Source organism: Carcharhinus amblyrhynchos, chromosome 20, assembly GCF_965287045.1.
Source record: "Carcharhinus amblyrhynchos chromosome 20, sCarAmb.v2.hapA, whole genome shotgun sequence".
Taxonomy (NCBI): domain Eukaryota; kingdom Metazoa; phylum Chordata; class Chondrichthyes; order Carcharhiniformes; family Carcharhinidae; genus Carcharhinus; species Carcharhinus amblyrhynchos.
Window position 1 is genome coordinate 16410746 of NC_137343.1, and position 15801 is coordinate 16426546.

The following is a 15801-nucleotide window of genomic DNA, read 5'->3' on the forward strand; positions in this document are numbered from 1 at the left end:
TTATTCTGCACCTTGTTCCACTTGCCCATTTTCCCTCCTCTCCCTAAAATCCCCTACCCGCTTAGAGGTCATCCTTAAAGCCCACCTCTTTGATCAAAGGTTTTTGGCCATTTCCTCGAATCTCTTCTTTAGCATTGCGCCTACTTTGCTTTCACTTCCACAATGTACCTTAAGATGCTTTTGCCCCAGACTGAAAGTGCTATATAATTGCAAACTATTGTTTCTCTTCAGAAAGAAGATATCCAGAAACAAAATTAATTTCACCGAGGAGTTCACTGACACCTAACCATGTGCTTAATGATTCAGTTTATAATTGCCATGGGAGATCCAAACTAAAATTAATTTCACGTGCATACCAATTTTTAAAAATTAACATTTTTATTCACATTATGCAAAAATATCAAGGTACACTTTTGTTATATTTTCATGCGTTCAGCATGATATCACAGTAGAATGTTTCATACAGATGCATAATGAAACTCATGCCAGAAATTTAATACATAGAACATAACAGGCCCTTCGGCCCTCGACACTGCACCGACCAGTGGAACGAATCTAATGACCCTCTAACCTAAACTATTCCAATGTTATCCAGATGCCTGTCCACTGACCATTTGAACTCCCTTAAAGTTGGCGAGTCCACAACTGCTGCAGGCAGGGCATTCCATGCAGGATGGTGTAACTCCTGCAGATCAGACCTGACTGTGCCTGTATACTTGTTTGCAAGAGTAATTGCTTGGTCACCCATTTGAAAGATGCGGGTGAGGATGTAAATGGGATGTATTAAAGTATTGAAAAAAAAAACAGCAAAGAATAAATCCAAAAGTGTGTTTTAACAATGTTTCAGTATCAGATCACTTTAGCAATAGAACAATGCCATATAGAGTACTAGAATGCACAATCAATACACCATTTCCAAAGTAAAACCCTTTCAACCTTTGCTCGGAGGAATGTGATCTTGCAGAACATCAACAAGCAGATCACTCCCTTAGCCATGAAATACTCATTCAACGAACCACAAAATTATTTGCGTTCTCGTCGTTCGAGTTCACTAAAAATGCTTTCACCCAATTCAAGTAAACTGGTTAGTCAAAACACAAAACAGCTGTCTCAAAATATGAATTTGTAATTTATTTTCTAACCTCCCCTCACCTGAAGGCAATGTGTTATGCTGAGTATTTTCCACATCTGTGTTTCCACCACTGAGAATAACAAGCTGAAATCTGCTATATATTGACACATACATATTTTCCAGCAGGCATCAGCAGATAGTGACTGGGAATACATACCCTAGCTTACTTTTTCACTGCACACTTCAGTGTATTCACTGTGCTAGTTCAGCTAATTTTGCTGAAACTGGGAACTTAAGCCAATGTGTGGGACACAATGTGACACTGAATGGTCCCTTTAATATTCAGAAATAATCTCTTTTGTAAATGTCAAAAAATAATTAATTCTGAAAAAAAGAATTAATTATTACCTTACAGCAAATCTATGTGAGCTCCATTGTGAGTCCAACTGATAATCTCAAAACTGAATGTTAGTGTTAATTCTTAATACAATTGGGACTGTTCAACAAATGCTGAATATGCATATTCCTATAAATACATATATTCGTATGCATGGGCTGTCCTCTGCAGGCAAAAGTAATACATGCCCAGGCATTGCACCTTTTTTGAATAAGCAAACCTCCCTAGGGTATTTGCCATGGCAATGTCACAACCACAGCCAACTTCCTAATTAGCACTTCTTTCTTGCAGTTTAATTGTTCCCTTTAAAATCTGGTGTTCTCGTGTCTGTCCTGATGAATACAAGATCAAAAACTTCAACAACTTGTCTCTTTTTTCAACAAAACTCAAGTCCTGTACTACGAAGCCACTAAGTGATTAATTCTGTGCAACTAATGATAAGTTGCAATATTACAGATTTGAGAAAGAGTTCTCACCACACTCAATCCAAAAAGATTTTGCTGACAACAGTAATATGAAAAGCAATGTATGAACTCCCGAGATTAATAAAATAAGCAAACTAGCCAGAATAAATCTGCTGGTTTTGTGGCTGCTCAACAATGAAATGCACGTTTTGTTTAACCTAAAATGGACATTTTAAAATACAAGATTTCCAAGTAGCTAAACTGTACATGTAGCAGGTTTAAAACTGCATTTGCTATCAATTACCGTAGAGTCCCATGGAGTCCCGACCCCAGCTTGCTGATCCCCTTGCCAACAGAGTTAGTTGAATAAAGGTACATGCCATCTGTTGCAAGGCAGCGACCTAAATCTGCATCTGAAAAACAAAGATAGATTTGTGTAATGGATTTCATGTAGAATGGTTTATGCAATACCAGAATATTTGCATTATATTTCAACACGCCAACAGTTTCAATTTTGAATGTACTTTTAAATAGTATTTCAATTCAGATTGCAGGAGACTGGTGTCTATGCAGCAGTACCTACATCTACAATACTAAACTTGGCCTTCTGACACCTGCGACAGAAGCATAAACCCATATTTGTTGCCAATAAAATTGAGCTAGTTTTAGTAACAACTTGCATTTGTATATTGCATTTCTTGTGTTCCAAGCAACATTGTGAAGTCTTTACATTAACAAGCAACCAATAATTAGCATCTCGCAGAAGTAGAAAAGGAAACCTCCATTTAGAGTGAATAAGCAAAGCAATACCCAAGTATTTTGAGAAGATATTTGAAGGCAGCAAAATGTGATGCAAGGCAAATAACACCAGTATTGGAGACTGGTGTTAAGGAAACAAAGTGCACATGTGGACTTATGGTTGGAGAAAGCTGAGCTAAGGTTCAGCATATTTGTGCAGGAATCTAAATTCAAGGTCAGAAATGTTGATGTCAATTCACTGAAGCACGTAGAGGTAGTAAAGCTTAAGTGGAAGTGATGCAGCATAATGTTTCAAATGAGTTGCAACAACCACACAATCACATTAAAAGTCCTAATTCTAACATTTGAGACACATGGTCACGTTCAGTTTTATATGGATATTTTGTTTACTATCTCAATGAACAAGCAGAAGTGACTCTCAGTGCAGGAAAGGTAGACCAACATTAATAAAGCACACAGAAGGGACAATGGATTATATGACCTTCGGCAACACTGACAACAAGACAGATTTTCTCCCTAATAACTGAGTAAGTGTATTCTGATATGATGTGTACGATTCCAGCCAAATTAACAGGTTACAGATTTGATCCCTACCCTGCTGAGTTGGCTGGCTTCATCACCAACAGAAGCAATGCAACTGGCCTCAGCACTCAAGATCAATGGGGATTGAGAAGGGAAAGAGCTGTAAAGTGAGGAGAGTAACAAAGGAAGTGAGAGAGAAGGGTAGGGACCACTGGAGTTTTAATCCATGATTCCTATTCAAAAACCACTGGGTGAGAGTGGATAAACAGTGATGACATACGAAGGGATCCAGCTGCCTATTTAGCCAAAACACAAGCATGAATTAACCCCTTCAAAACACAGAATCACAAAACACATTTCTTCTCAAATATTACCCTGCTAATCCCCCAACACAGGTCAATTTAGCATGACCAATCAACCCATCCCACACACCTTTGGACTGTGGGAGAAAATCGGTGCACCCAGAGGAAACCCACACAGACTGTGACCAAGGCTGGAATTGAACCAGGGTCTCTGGTGCTGTGAGGCACCACTGTGCCAATACTAGCTAAATAAAAAATGTCCTATGGACAGCATCCTATCTTCCACGAAAACATGGTGAAACTTATTTTACAGGAAACTCCAAAACCAAAAAAGTTAGTATGCTTAGAAAATAACAGTTAACATCCAATGTTTAAACGTTTACAAAATTAAAATATACAGCATGCACAGATATCATGCAAAGTTATTCCAAAAACTGGATACTGATCTACGACTTCACTCCTAACCTTTCCCCCAAGAACTAAATCCTGCCATATAATCTAGGTACTCTTGGTCTTCTTCATTGAGGTTTTTTCCATTGTCACTTCAAAATGCTGACTCAAAAGATTCCACAGGCTTCATTCACCTTTTGGTACTGCTTCCAAATGTCTAATCCTTATATAGACGAGGAGCTTTTAATAGCAATGTGACAATGAAAGACGTTGGTGATGGAACCAATCCCGCTCTCACACCCAAGTGCTTCCTAATAGTAGTCACAGCACAGCAGTCTCACAATAACACCAGCTTTCTCCATCCGAGGGGAACAATGACCAATTGCAGCCAAAATTTGCTAATATAGATATTAGCTAACTTAGAGACCTAACATAGAACTGTGACGTTTTAATTTCTGTACCTCAACGTTACACTCTGAAGTGACTTCATTTATCAGGCCGTGGTGAAGCAGTGCAACTGTTATGATTTTTAATACCCAAAAATATGACAGGTTGCATTACGTGCACAAGTTATTTTAAATAGATGCCATTTGAGGATGTTGGCTTTGCAACAAATTATAGAAATGCAATGGGGAGAAAAATGAATCATTTACTTTTGATTTGATTATTGTCACATGCATTGGTACACAGTGAAAAGTATTGTTTCTTGCATGCTTGACAGACAAAGCATACCATTCGAGAGTACATAGGGGAGGAAAGGAAAGGAAAGGAAAGGAGAGGGTGCATAATATAGCATTAATCATAGCTAGGGTGTAGAGAAAGATCAACTTAATAAACTAAGTCCATTCAAAGGTTTACCACCTGTCAACATCAGCTCCTCAGTTGTACACCAAAATAAATTATATTCTTATTCCATTAGTGTGCAAAATCCAACTGTTAAAATTCTCTGTCAAAGGAGAACTGCCAATAGAGTGCTACAAGTATCTAAAAAGGAAAAGAATCAGCAGAGTGAGTGTTGGTCCACTAGACAGTGAGAATGGGGAGTAATAGCAAATAAGGAAATGGTGGATGAAATGAACAGATATTTTGCTTGTCTTCATCATAGAGGATACAAAAACATCCAGTATCATAGAAATCATACAGTACACAAAGAGGCCATTCAGTCCATCAAGTCTGCAACAACCACAATCCCACCCAGGCCCAACCCCCATTTCCCTACATATTTAACCTGCTAATCCCGCTAACCTACTCATCTCAGGACTGAGGAGCAATTTTAGCATGGCCAATCAACCTAACCCGCACATCTTTGGACTGTGGGAGGAAACCCACGCAGACAGAAGGAAAATGTTCAAACTCCACACAGACAGTGACCCAAGCCAGGAATCGAATCCAGATCCCTGGAGCTGTGAAGCAACAGTGCTAACCATGTGCTACTGTGCCGCCCATTTTAAATAATTGCTGTAAATCAGGTGGCGGAACTGGGAGAGGAATTTGGTAAAATTGCAGTTGTTCCAAGCCATTCACCATCCTGACTTGGAAATATATCACCGTTCCTTTGCAGCTGTTGGGTCAAAATTCTGCAACTTCCTTCCTATCGGCATTGTGGGCCCATCCCACCCACAACCCGTGGACTGCAGCATTTCAACAAGACAGCTCATCACCACCTTCTGAAGTGCAACTAGGGATGGGCAATAAATGCTGGCAAGCCAGTGATGCCATGAATTAATTTTAAAAAAACTCAGGAAATGGTACTGAGCAAACAGATGAAACTGCAGGCTGACAAGTCTCTGGGTCCTGATGGTTTCATTCTAGGGTCTTAAAGGAAATGGCTAATGTTATATTAGATCTATTGGTGTAAATTTTCCAAAATTCACTAAATTCTGAAAAGATTCCACCAGACAGGAAATTAGAAAATATAACCCCTCTATTCAAGAAAGATGGGTGGCAGAAAACAGGAACCTGCAGGCCAGTTAGCTTGACATTTGTCATGGGGAAGCTGTTAAAGCCAACCATTAAGGTGGTTAGAGCAGAGCATTTCAAAAAACAAGGTAATCAAGAAGAGTCAGCATAGTTTTGTGAAAGAGATATCTTGTTTACCTAATATATTGGGGATTTCTGAAGAAGTAATGTGTCCTGTGGCTAAAGGGAAACCTGTAGATGCAATGTAGTTGGATTTCAGAAGGCATTAGATATAGTGCCACATCAAAGATTATTACAGAAGCTAAAAGCCAATGGGATAAGGGCCAACATACTAGTCTGGAAAAGAAGATTGGCTGGCTGACAGAAAACAGAATATGCAGAAATGGATCTTTGTCTGATTGGCAGAATGTGACAAGTGGAGGTCTGCAGGAAGTGGGGTCAGGCTTCAATGTTTTACAACTTACATCGGTAACTGAAGGGAAGGAAACTACATTTTCAGACAATACCAAGATAGATAAGAAAATATGTTAAGGAGTCATAAGGAATTTGCTGATGAATATAGATAGGTTGAATGAGTGGGCAGAAATTTGGCAGATGGAGTACAATGTGGAAAACGTGAAGTTGTTCACTTTGCTCAGAAGAATAAAATAGCACTTTAACAGAAGATGACTACAAAATTCTGAAATGCAGGAGTGTGGGGTGTTTTCGTATTCAAGTCTCAAAAAGTTAGTATGCAGGTGCTGCATGCCATCAAGAAGGCTAATGGAATGCTATCCTTCATTACGAGACAGACCAAACATTATAGGATATTATACTTCAGTTATATAGAGCATTGGTGAGATAACATCATGAATATTGTGTGCAGTTTTGGCCTCTTTAAGGAAGGATATAAATGTGTAAGAGAATGATTACGAGAGAGAATGCTGTAGAGTGGGCTGTCTTCTGAGGAAAGGTTGTACAGGTTGGATTTATTTCCACTGGAGTTGAGAAGAATGAGAGGCAACTTGATAAGATCCTGAATGGTATTTGCAAGGTGGCCTTGGAAAGGATATCTCTCTTGTGGATGAATCCAGAGCACTGTTTTAAAGTTAAAAGGTTACCCTTTTGGGACAGAGGGCTGAGAGACTTTGGAATTCTATCTCAGGAGGCAGTCAGAGCACAGTCACTGAACATTTTTAAGAGGTAGGTAGATTCTTGAGGCAAGAGAAGCAAAAGTTATCAGGGGTAGTGGGAATGTAGAACTCAAAACACAAATAGATCAGTCATGATCTTGTTGAATGATGGAGCAGGCTCAAGGGGCCAAATGGTCTAAGTCTGTAATTTAATGCCAGTTTTCTTCTGTGGACTCATTTTCTACTTGCAGACATCCCTGACTGCTCTTAAGATAGTGACAAACTGCCTTCATGAACTGTTGCAGTCCTTCTGATGTGGGCACATTGACTGCTGTGAAGTAGGGAGTTACAGGTTTTGGCTGTCAATAGCCAAAGAATGTGTTACAGACAGAAGGGCAGTTAATTTAAACAGTACTATTTCTCCTCTCTCCACCGGTCCACAAACTGAAAGGTGATCTCATTTGTTTCCCTCTACTAATAACCCCACAGTAAGCTTGAGATGGGGTGAATTCAATGGGTTAATTTATTTGCACACACAAAACATAGTTGAAGGGCTCCCAGTGTACCCACGTTTGCATTCAGACAGCCAAAGAGAAACAGGGAAAAATGGTTTTACAATGCAGAGATCAGACAAAGTAAATATTAATTTGTGTGGATCTGGTGTTCAGAATCAAAATTCAATAAGGTATTTTTTTCATGGCAGTCAGCAGGATGAAAATCAATGCCATGTAACTCGCTTTTCTAGTGGGGTTGACTTTACACAATAAGACAGGCGCACAGAGATGCGTCAGTTTTTGAGGTGATGGTATAGAATTTTCAGCAGAAATGATGCACATGGGGATAGGTGACCAACCTGGGCCAGAGCTTCTTGCCTGTGAAGCGCTAGTCAAATATTCAAAAACAGAGTTCAGCAAGACAATATTACTGATTCCACAAGCCAGAGGCCCATGCCACATGACTCCCACTTTTCCATACATGGGTCCCCGAGGTTGTTATATGCCTCAACTATTAAGGATTGAAAGGGTGCAGAGCCCTGTGTCTTAACAGAGCAGCAGACTCCTCTTGGGCACCCTGGGTTATAAAATGCATAGCTCTCTTTGAATTTTGGTCTGCGCAGTGCACATGGGTCCTTAATGGCTCTTCAGGGAATACAAGGTGAGTTCCCCCAACATTGCCAAGTGTCTTTTTTTTGTTTGGGGTTTACAGACAGACAATTTAGTTCTCTGCCAGTTTGAAATTATTGGAGTTCGCAAGGACTATATTTCTGGATACATTTTCTAAATAAATACACTAGATGAGGAATTAGTCCCACACAAATGGCAATGCAGTTCCAAGTCAGGAGACTGGGAGACTTGGAACTCGCAGGTAGCAGTGCTCCTATTTGATAGATGCCCTTGTCCTTCTTGGGGTAGAGGTTGCTGTTTGAGAAAATGCCGTAGAAGGAAGCCTGGCCAATTGCTGCAGGGCACTTAGTAGATAATACACACTGCTTGTCCCAACAATACAGTGAAGGGAATGAATATTTAAGGTAATGGGAAGTTGCCCAATCAGGAATTACTGTCACACTCCTGACTTGTCTTTCATGATGTGGAGATGCCGGCATTGGACTGGGGTAAGCACAGTAAGAAGCCTGGGACTCCGAAAGCTCATGTCAAATAAACCTGTTGGACTTTAACCTGGTGTTGACAGACTTCTTATTGTGTCTTTCAGCCAGTGGACAGGATTTAGGGAGTTAGGAGGTGAGTTACTTGATGTGGAATTCAATCTTTGACCTGCTTTTGCAGCAGCAGTATTTATGTGGCTAGTCCAGTTAAGTTTTGGCGAATGGTGACCGCTCAGGATGTTGATGGTAGGGGATTCTATGACAGAATGCCATTGATCCTCAAGTAAAGATGATTATATTCTCTTGTTTGCCATTCTCTGGCACAAGCAAATGTTGCAAACCACTCATTAGGCCAAGCATAAATGTTGCCCAGGTCTGGCTACATATGAACATGACCATGAAAAGTTGTGAATAGTGCTGAACATTGTCCAATTATCAAACACTCCCCGTTCTCACCTTATGACAGAGAGAAGGTAACTGATGAATCAATTAAAGTATACTGAGAAACTATTGCAACAATATCCTGTGAGAGATGACTGGCTTCTTCCAACAACCACCTTCCTGAGCTAGACATTACTCCAGCTGTTACAGATTTCCCTCCACACCTGATTCCCATTGGTGTCAATTTTGTCAAAGTCACTGAATCCCTACAGTGCAGAAAGAAGCCATTCAATCCATCAAGTCTGCACTGACTCTGACAGTGTCTTACCCAGGCCCTCGCCTAAACCTTAGCCCTGTAACCCTACACTTTTAGATGGATTAGCCATGGTAACTTACACATTCCAGGACACTAAGGGGCAGTTTTACTGCAGCCAATCCACCTAACTGTTGTATATCAAGGTTGGGGTACTGCTGCCTCTTTAACAATCCAGGACAGGTGACTCCAGTGGCTAGTTCCACCCAGGGTGGAGCTTGGAAGTCAATCTAGGATTGACCATGAAGCTGTGAAGACCTAATACAAACTGTTTCCTGTTTAAGTTCTATAGGCCTACCTCATGTTCTTTTCACGTCTTATAACAAGACCTAAATATAACTGGCAACATTTCATCTTCTTCCCTTTCGTTCAAAAAGCAGCAGTAGCACAGTTTGTGGGCCATGACTCAGCTTTGTCGCCAGCTATGATGTTTGGGTCTTGTTATAAACCCCGGGAGTCACTTGGCCTGCACTCAGACTGTGCCACCATGCCAGCCCTCCTTGAAATATCACTTAATGTTGCCTTGATGTTCAGTGCCAGGTCATGACCATCTCCAAGAAAGAAAAAATTTGAAACTGTCCCTTTGACTCAGCTCTTTTGTCCATGTTATACCAGGGCTGTGATTGAGCATCATGGAGAAGGCTATTGTTGAGTAAATGCTGCTTTGCTGATGATTGAGAATATAGCTTTTGCTTTATCCAGCAACTTTAACCATTTCTTTTATCACATGGAATAAATTGGTTTAAGATTGCCATCTATTAAGCTGGGAACCTCAGGAAGGATCTGAAATGCATCAATCTCTTGGCACTTTTGGTTGAAAATAGTTGCACACATTTCAGCCATATCTTTTTATTCATATGCTGGATTTTCCCATTCTGACAAGAATATTTATGGAGTCTCCTCTCCAGTTAATTTTTAATTGTTTACGAGCATCCACAATTGAACATGTCAGAACTACACAGCATTGGCTGTGGAATCACTTTGGTCTGTCTGCTACTACTGTTGATCATGCTTCTGGCTCAGAATTATAGTTTCACTAGGTTAACATCTGATATTTACGCCCGTCGCATGCAGCTCCAAACATAATTTCCTCCACTCCTCAAACTAGGGTTGATTCCCCTGGCTACAAGAGGTTATTGCAGAACGTCAGGGGGCATGGAGTTGGGGGTAGGGTGTTAGCGTGGATAGAGGATTGGTTGTCAAATAGGAGGCAGAGAGTAGGGGTTAATGGGTGCTATTCGGATTGGCGGTTGGTGACTAGTGGAGTGCCCCAGGGGTCGGTGCTGGGGCCTCAGCTTTTTACCATTTATATAGATGATCTGGAGGAGGGAACCAAGCGTATGGTGTCGAAATTTGCTGATGACACCAAGATTGGGGGAAACGGCAAATTGCGCGGAGGGTGTGGACAGTCTGCAGAAGATCTAGATAGGCTGGGCGAATGGGCCAGGAACTGGCAAATGGAATTTAATGTTGGCAAGTGCGAGGGGGTCCGCTTTGGTAGGAATAATGTTAGGAAGGACTATTTCTTACGTGGCGAAAAACTGCAGCAGGCGGTGCAGAGGGACCTCGGGGTCCTTGTGCATGAGTCGCAAAAACCCAGCCTGCAGGTGCAGCAGGTGGTCAGGAAGGCTAATGGGATGCTGGTCTTCATAGCGAGGGGGATTGAATATAAAAGTAGGGAGGTCTTGCTGTGGCTGTATAGGGCATTGGTGAGGCTGCAGCTGGAGTACTGTGTGCAGTTTTGGTGAAGAATGAGGGGAGATCTCATTGAGACGTATAAGATGATGAATGGGATGGATAGGATAGAGGTGGAGAGAGTCTTCCCGCTCAGAAAGGACAGTAGGACTAGGGGGCACAGCCTCAAGATGGGGGGGGGGGGGGTTTAGAACGGAGTTGAGGAGGAACTTCTTCACTCAAAGGGTGGTGAATCTCTGGAATTCTCTGCCCGTTGAGTTGGTGGAGGCTGCCTCGCTAAATATTTTTAAGACGCGGGTTGATGGGTTTTTGATAAGCGAGGGGATTAAGGGTTACGGGGAGAGGGCGGGAATGTGGAACTGAGCCACGACAGATCAGTCATGATCTTATTGAATGGTGGGGCAGGCTCGAAGGGCTAGATGGCCTACTCCTGCTCCTATTTCTTATGGTCTTATGTTTATGGTAATAAGGTGAGGGATATGCTGGGTCATGAGATTACAGACTGTGGTTGAACACATTTCTCTTGTTGCTGATGGCTTACAGTGCCTTGTAGATGCCCATTTTTAACCATTAAATCTGTCCTGAAACTATGTGATAGTGCTAGACAACAAGATGGAAAGTAACATGTGTCACATATTTCAAGCAGAATATATGGGGCATTTAGAGATGCGCACTATTTAGAAATGGCATCATTCCACAGAAATACAAAGCTATAAAGGGTGAAACAAAGAGTTCAAAAAAAAGGATCTTCAATTCAAATACAGTAATGGATTTAGAATCATTTAGACAAGAACATTATTGTCGCAAATGCCAATTTCAGTTAAATCAACATGTACTGAATGGCAATTAAGATTGTTCAGCTTTAAGGCAGACAGTTAACTACCAGTAACATAGATAAATAGCACATCTCTGGATGTCTGAGGTGCCAGTTCATCATAATTTGACAAAAGGGGAATGACTTGTACTTACTGTCCAATAATGCACTTTAAAAAGGAGCATTACTGAATAACAGATGGCTGAGTAAATTTATATGGCAGTGGCCTAACAGAAGAGGTCAAACATCAGTGAGAAAAACTTAAGCATAATGAGCTGTATAATGTCACACCTTTAACAGGAGGGAAAAAAAGTCCCAAGGCTCTAAGAAATATTTCTCTTGCCCTGCGCAGCTGCACAGCAGCTTGCATGATACTGCACAGCCTTCTGTGAGAAAAAAATCTTATGCACACCTGTGCAAAAAATTGTTTTTTGAAGACTGTGCTAAAAAAAAAGGGCTGGGCACAACAAATGAATGCTTACAGATGATATTGTAAGAGGTGATCAAATGCTTGGTTGATTTGTTAAAAGTGGTTAATCATCTAAAGATAATTCCATTCCCCCCTCAGATTTATTTTACAAAAATATGCTTTATTTCTTAAATATCTGAAAGACCATTACAAGCATTTCAAAGTGACCATCACACAGTGCGCTAAATTCACATTTTCTACATATACCATGTTGCACTCTGTGGTGCTTCAGAACAGTCAACGAAGCATCACAGACATTTCAAAATGGTCATTACAAATGGGAACAGTCACTGTCTAAGATTGTTCCCCTCAGATGACAGCTAACTGTCCAAGCTGAATGTGGAACAACAATTTGAAAATACCAAATTACAGGTTTACCAAGCCTGCACCCTCTACCATGGTGAGACCTGAACAACATATGCTAGGCAGAGACGACAGTATCCAACATCACAGTCTGAGATGTATCCCTGACATTTCTTGGCAGACAAGGTCACCTACTCAGAAGGTCCTGAAGAATACCAAATCGGCATGCACCACTATCTGTGAGCATGTTCACCAGATGGCCATATGCCAAAAAACCTTCTATACAGTGAGTTGACGATTTGGTCATGGCTTCCTGGGCACCTCTACCTCTGCTTCGTGGACACTGGCAAACGACATATAAAGATGGCAGACACTGACACTGACAACTGGGAGACAGTCATTGATGGCTGTGACTACTGAAGACTTGACTGTTTGGAAGTGCACTGGAAGAAATGAGCGGAAACGAAAAATTCAGTTGCCTGAGAAGGCAGCCCAAAGAAAACAGGCCAGCGAATCATGCATGTTTTTGTTTTCCTCTGCAGAAGATATTAGAGTCACCCATGTCAGTGTGGGCCTCCTGTACCAAACCAGGCAATACTTAAATTTGACCACCATGGTGCAAACCACTGACTCAAAACGGAAGGCTTTGAACTGTTAGCGAGCTGAGAGTCCATGCATTTCTTACTTCTATTAAATATTTTCCATTTCATCCTCAAATTATTCTGCACATGCAAAAGCTCATCAGTGAATGACAAATACTTTGCACCACCTGCACTATTTCACTGTAAAACAAAGCTGCAATGGAGTCATTCCTTAAACCAATCAATTTTCTGTGCAAAGTGAGCTTACAAGTTCCTTTTTTGAGCACTCCAGGCTATCAAGTTACAATGTTTGCATTTGGCAGCTGCAAATTGATCAGTCAGTAACTTATGCTGGTTCAAAACTGTTCAGGTCATACTCTCACAGTTAATGGAAACAATGAATGCACAACCATCTGAGCTACAAATTCCTGTTGACCTAGAGAAGTAGGAATATCTATTGTATGCTCTGAACTAAAACTATTCTAATGTATGATCACTGCACAGTTTGAAAAAAGATACTATTTCCTTATCGTCTATGTAGCAAGACATCAATCTCCTTTTGTGATCGTTATGTGTCATCTCATCACAACGCTGAAAAGCACCACACCAGAGTAATAAAATAATCCAGCCACAAAAAAATGAAGAGATGAGCAGAAATGAAAAGTGGCCAGGATTTACGAGGAAAATCACAGATTAATTTCAATGCTGTTATTAATACATGAAAAATACAACTATCTGTGGAGAGAAACGGGATGAGTTGCGAACCCCATAAATCACTGAAAATGTGGCACAATGGTTAGCACTGCTGCTTCACAGTGCCAGGGACCCGAGTTCAATTCCTGGCTTGGGTCGCTCTACGTGCAGAGTCTGCACGTTCTCCCCATGTCTGCGTGTTTCCTCCCTCAATCCAAAATACGTGCTGGTTAGATGCATTGGGCATGCTAAAATTCTCCATCAGTGTACCCAAATAGGCGCTGGAGCGTGGTGACTAGAGGATTTTCAATGGGCTTTGTTGCCGTGTTGAAGCAAGCCCACTTGTGATACTAATAAATAAAATAATTAGTATTAATGTAAGCCTACTAGTGACAATAATAAATAAACTTTTAAAAACTGCTTCATTAGGCTTGCAAAAATTTGATCTCAACATCAACCTCCCCTCAAAGAAATTGCTGAAATTGCTGTATTTCAGCAGTTAAATCAAACTGAATTCTCTGCAACATGTTAGCACTGGCACTTAGCAATGCAAGAATACTTAATGACAAGACTAACGTTTCACAGGACCATGCGATTTTACCAGCCATAAAAACTAGAAAGGTAGGTCATCCTTTGAATCTGCTTCACCATGTGATACAATCATAGCTGATTTATTTGTGGCCTCAACTTCACTTTACTGCCTTCTATAAGCCCAGACTCCCTTGACAATCAAAAATCTACTAACTCAGCTTTGAACATATTGAATGACAGTCTGCACTGCTCTCTGGGGAAGTTGATTCCACAGACTGATGACCTTCAGGAAAAAAAATCCTCACCTCAATCTTAAATGGGAGAATCCTGACTTAGCAGCTGTGTTCCCAGACTAGACTCCTCACAAGGGGAAACATCCTCAGGTTCCACCCTGTCAAGCCCCCTCAACCATATATTTCAATAAAATCACCACTCTGTTTTCTCAACGCCAATGGATGAAGGCCTACCCTACTCCATTCCTCTCGATATATCATTGATTCATTCCAGTGATTAGTTGAGTAAAACGTATACTCTTATGCTGAAGGGGAAAATTAAAACTATGGTGTCCCATGCCTGCAGGTAGCAAATTGTTTCTCAAGTTTTAATTTAAAAACTCTTATTTCTCCTTGGCTTTTTTTCCCGTTGAACATCTCTCTCATTTCTCTTTCCGTATCTTTAGACTGAAATTTTCATTATGTTAACTAACAGCCAAGTGGAGGCAAAGAAGGTATAAAGGAAGGAGAAACCACCATTCAAGCCAGAGAGATTATAAACATGTAAATCAAACCTTCAAACATCTCACTACATTCCCACCCAGGCCCTATTACTCTAACTCTCATTTATCTGCTAATCCCCCTGACGCTAGGGTCAACGCAGAATTGACAATCAACCTAACCCACTCATCTTTGAACTGTGGGAGGAAACCGAAGCACCCAGATGAAACCCATGCAGAAACGGGGAGAATGTGCAAACCCCACACAGTCACCTGAGGCTGGAATTGAACCCAGGTCCTTGGCACTGAGAGGCAGCAGTGCTAACCACTGTGTCACGGTGCCTCGTTCTCTATAAACAGAAAGCTTTGTTTATATGGCATGGAAGAAACAATACTTTTCATTGTATACTAATATATGCAATAATAAATAAAATAAAAAATCCAAGTTAATAAACTTCACTAACTCAACCAACCACAGCAAAAATCTATTGAAGAAAAATTCTGTCAACTGCAATGACAGTCTCAACTCTCTTGATAATATAAACAACCTACCAGCTACAGTGCACAAAGAACTTCAACCACTTTACTCTTTTTCTGGGAAGTTGGTAGACGGTTTACGAATTTGGTAATCAATAGAAAACAGTCATTGAATTTTCACAGCACAGGAGTGGTCATTTGACCGGTTCTCCGAATGGGCAACTCACTGTGTCCTTCCAACAGCCCGCATGTTCTTCTTATCCAAATAGGAATTTAAACCTCCTTTGAATGCTTCACCACACACACTAGCCACTTTTTGCAAAAACAGTTTCTTCTCAAATCACTTTTGCT

The 15801-nt window shown here is 40.9% G+C and overlaps 1 protein-coding gene across 5 annotated transcripts in view; it reads right to left on the reverse strand.

Moving 5' to 3' along the window:
• hectd4 (HECT domain E3 ubiquitin protein ligase 4) overlaps nucleotides 1-15801 on the reverse strand; it is a 268508-nt gene that overhangs the window by 189526 nt on the left and 63181 nt on the right. For all 5 annotated transcript variants that reach the window (XM_080208163.1, XM_080208164.1, XM_080208165.1 and 2 more), the window contains exon 5: nucleotides 2178-2286. In XM_080208163.1, coding sequence (XP_080064289.1) covers nucleotides 2178-2286 — 109 coding nt within the window. The remainder of the gene's footprint in view (nucleotides 1-2177; nucleotides 2287-15801) is intronic.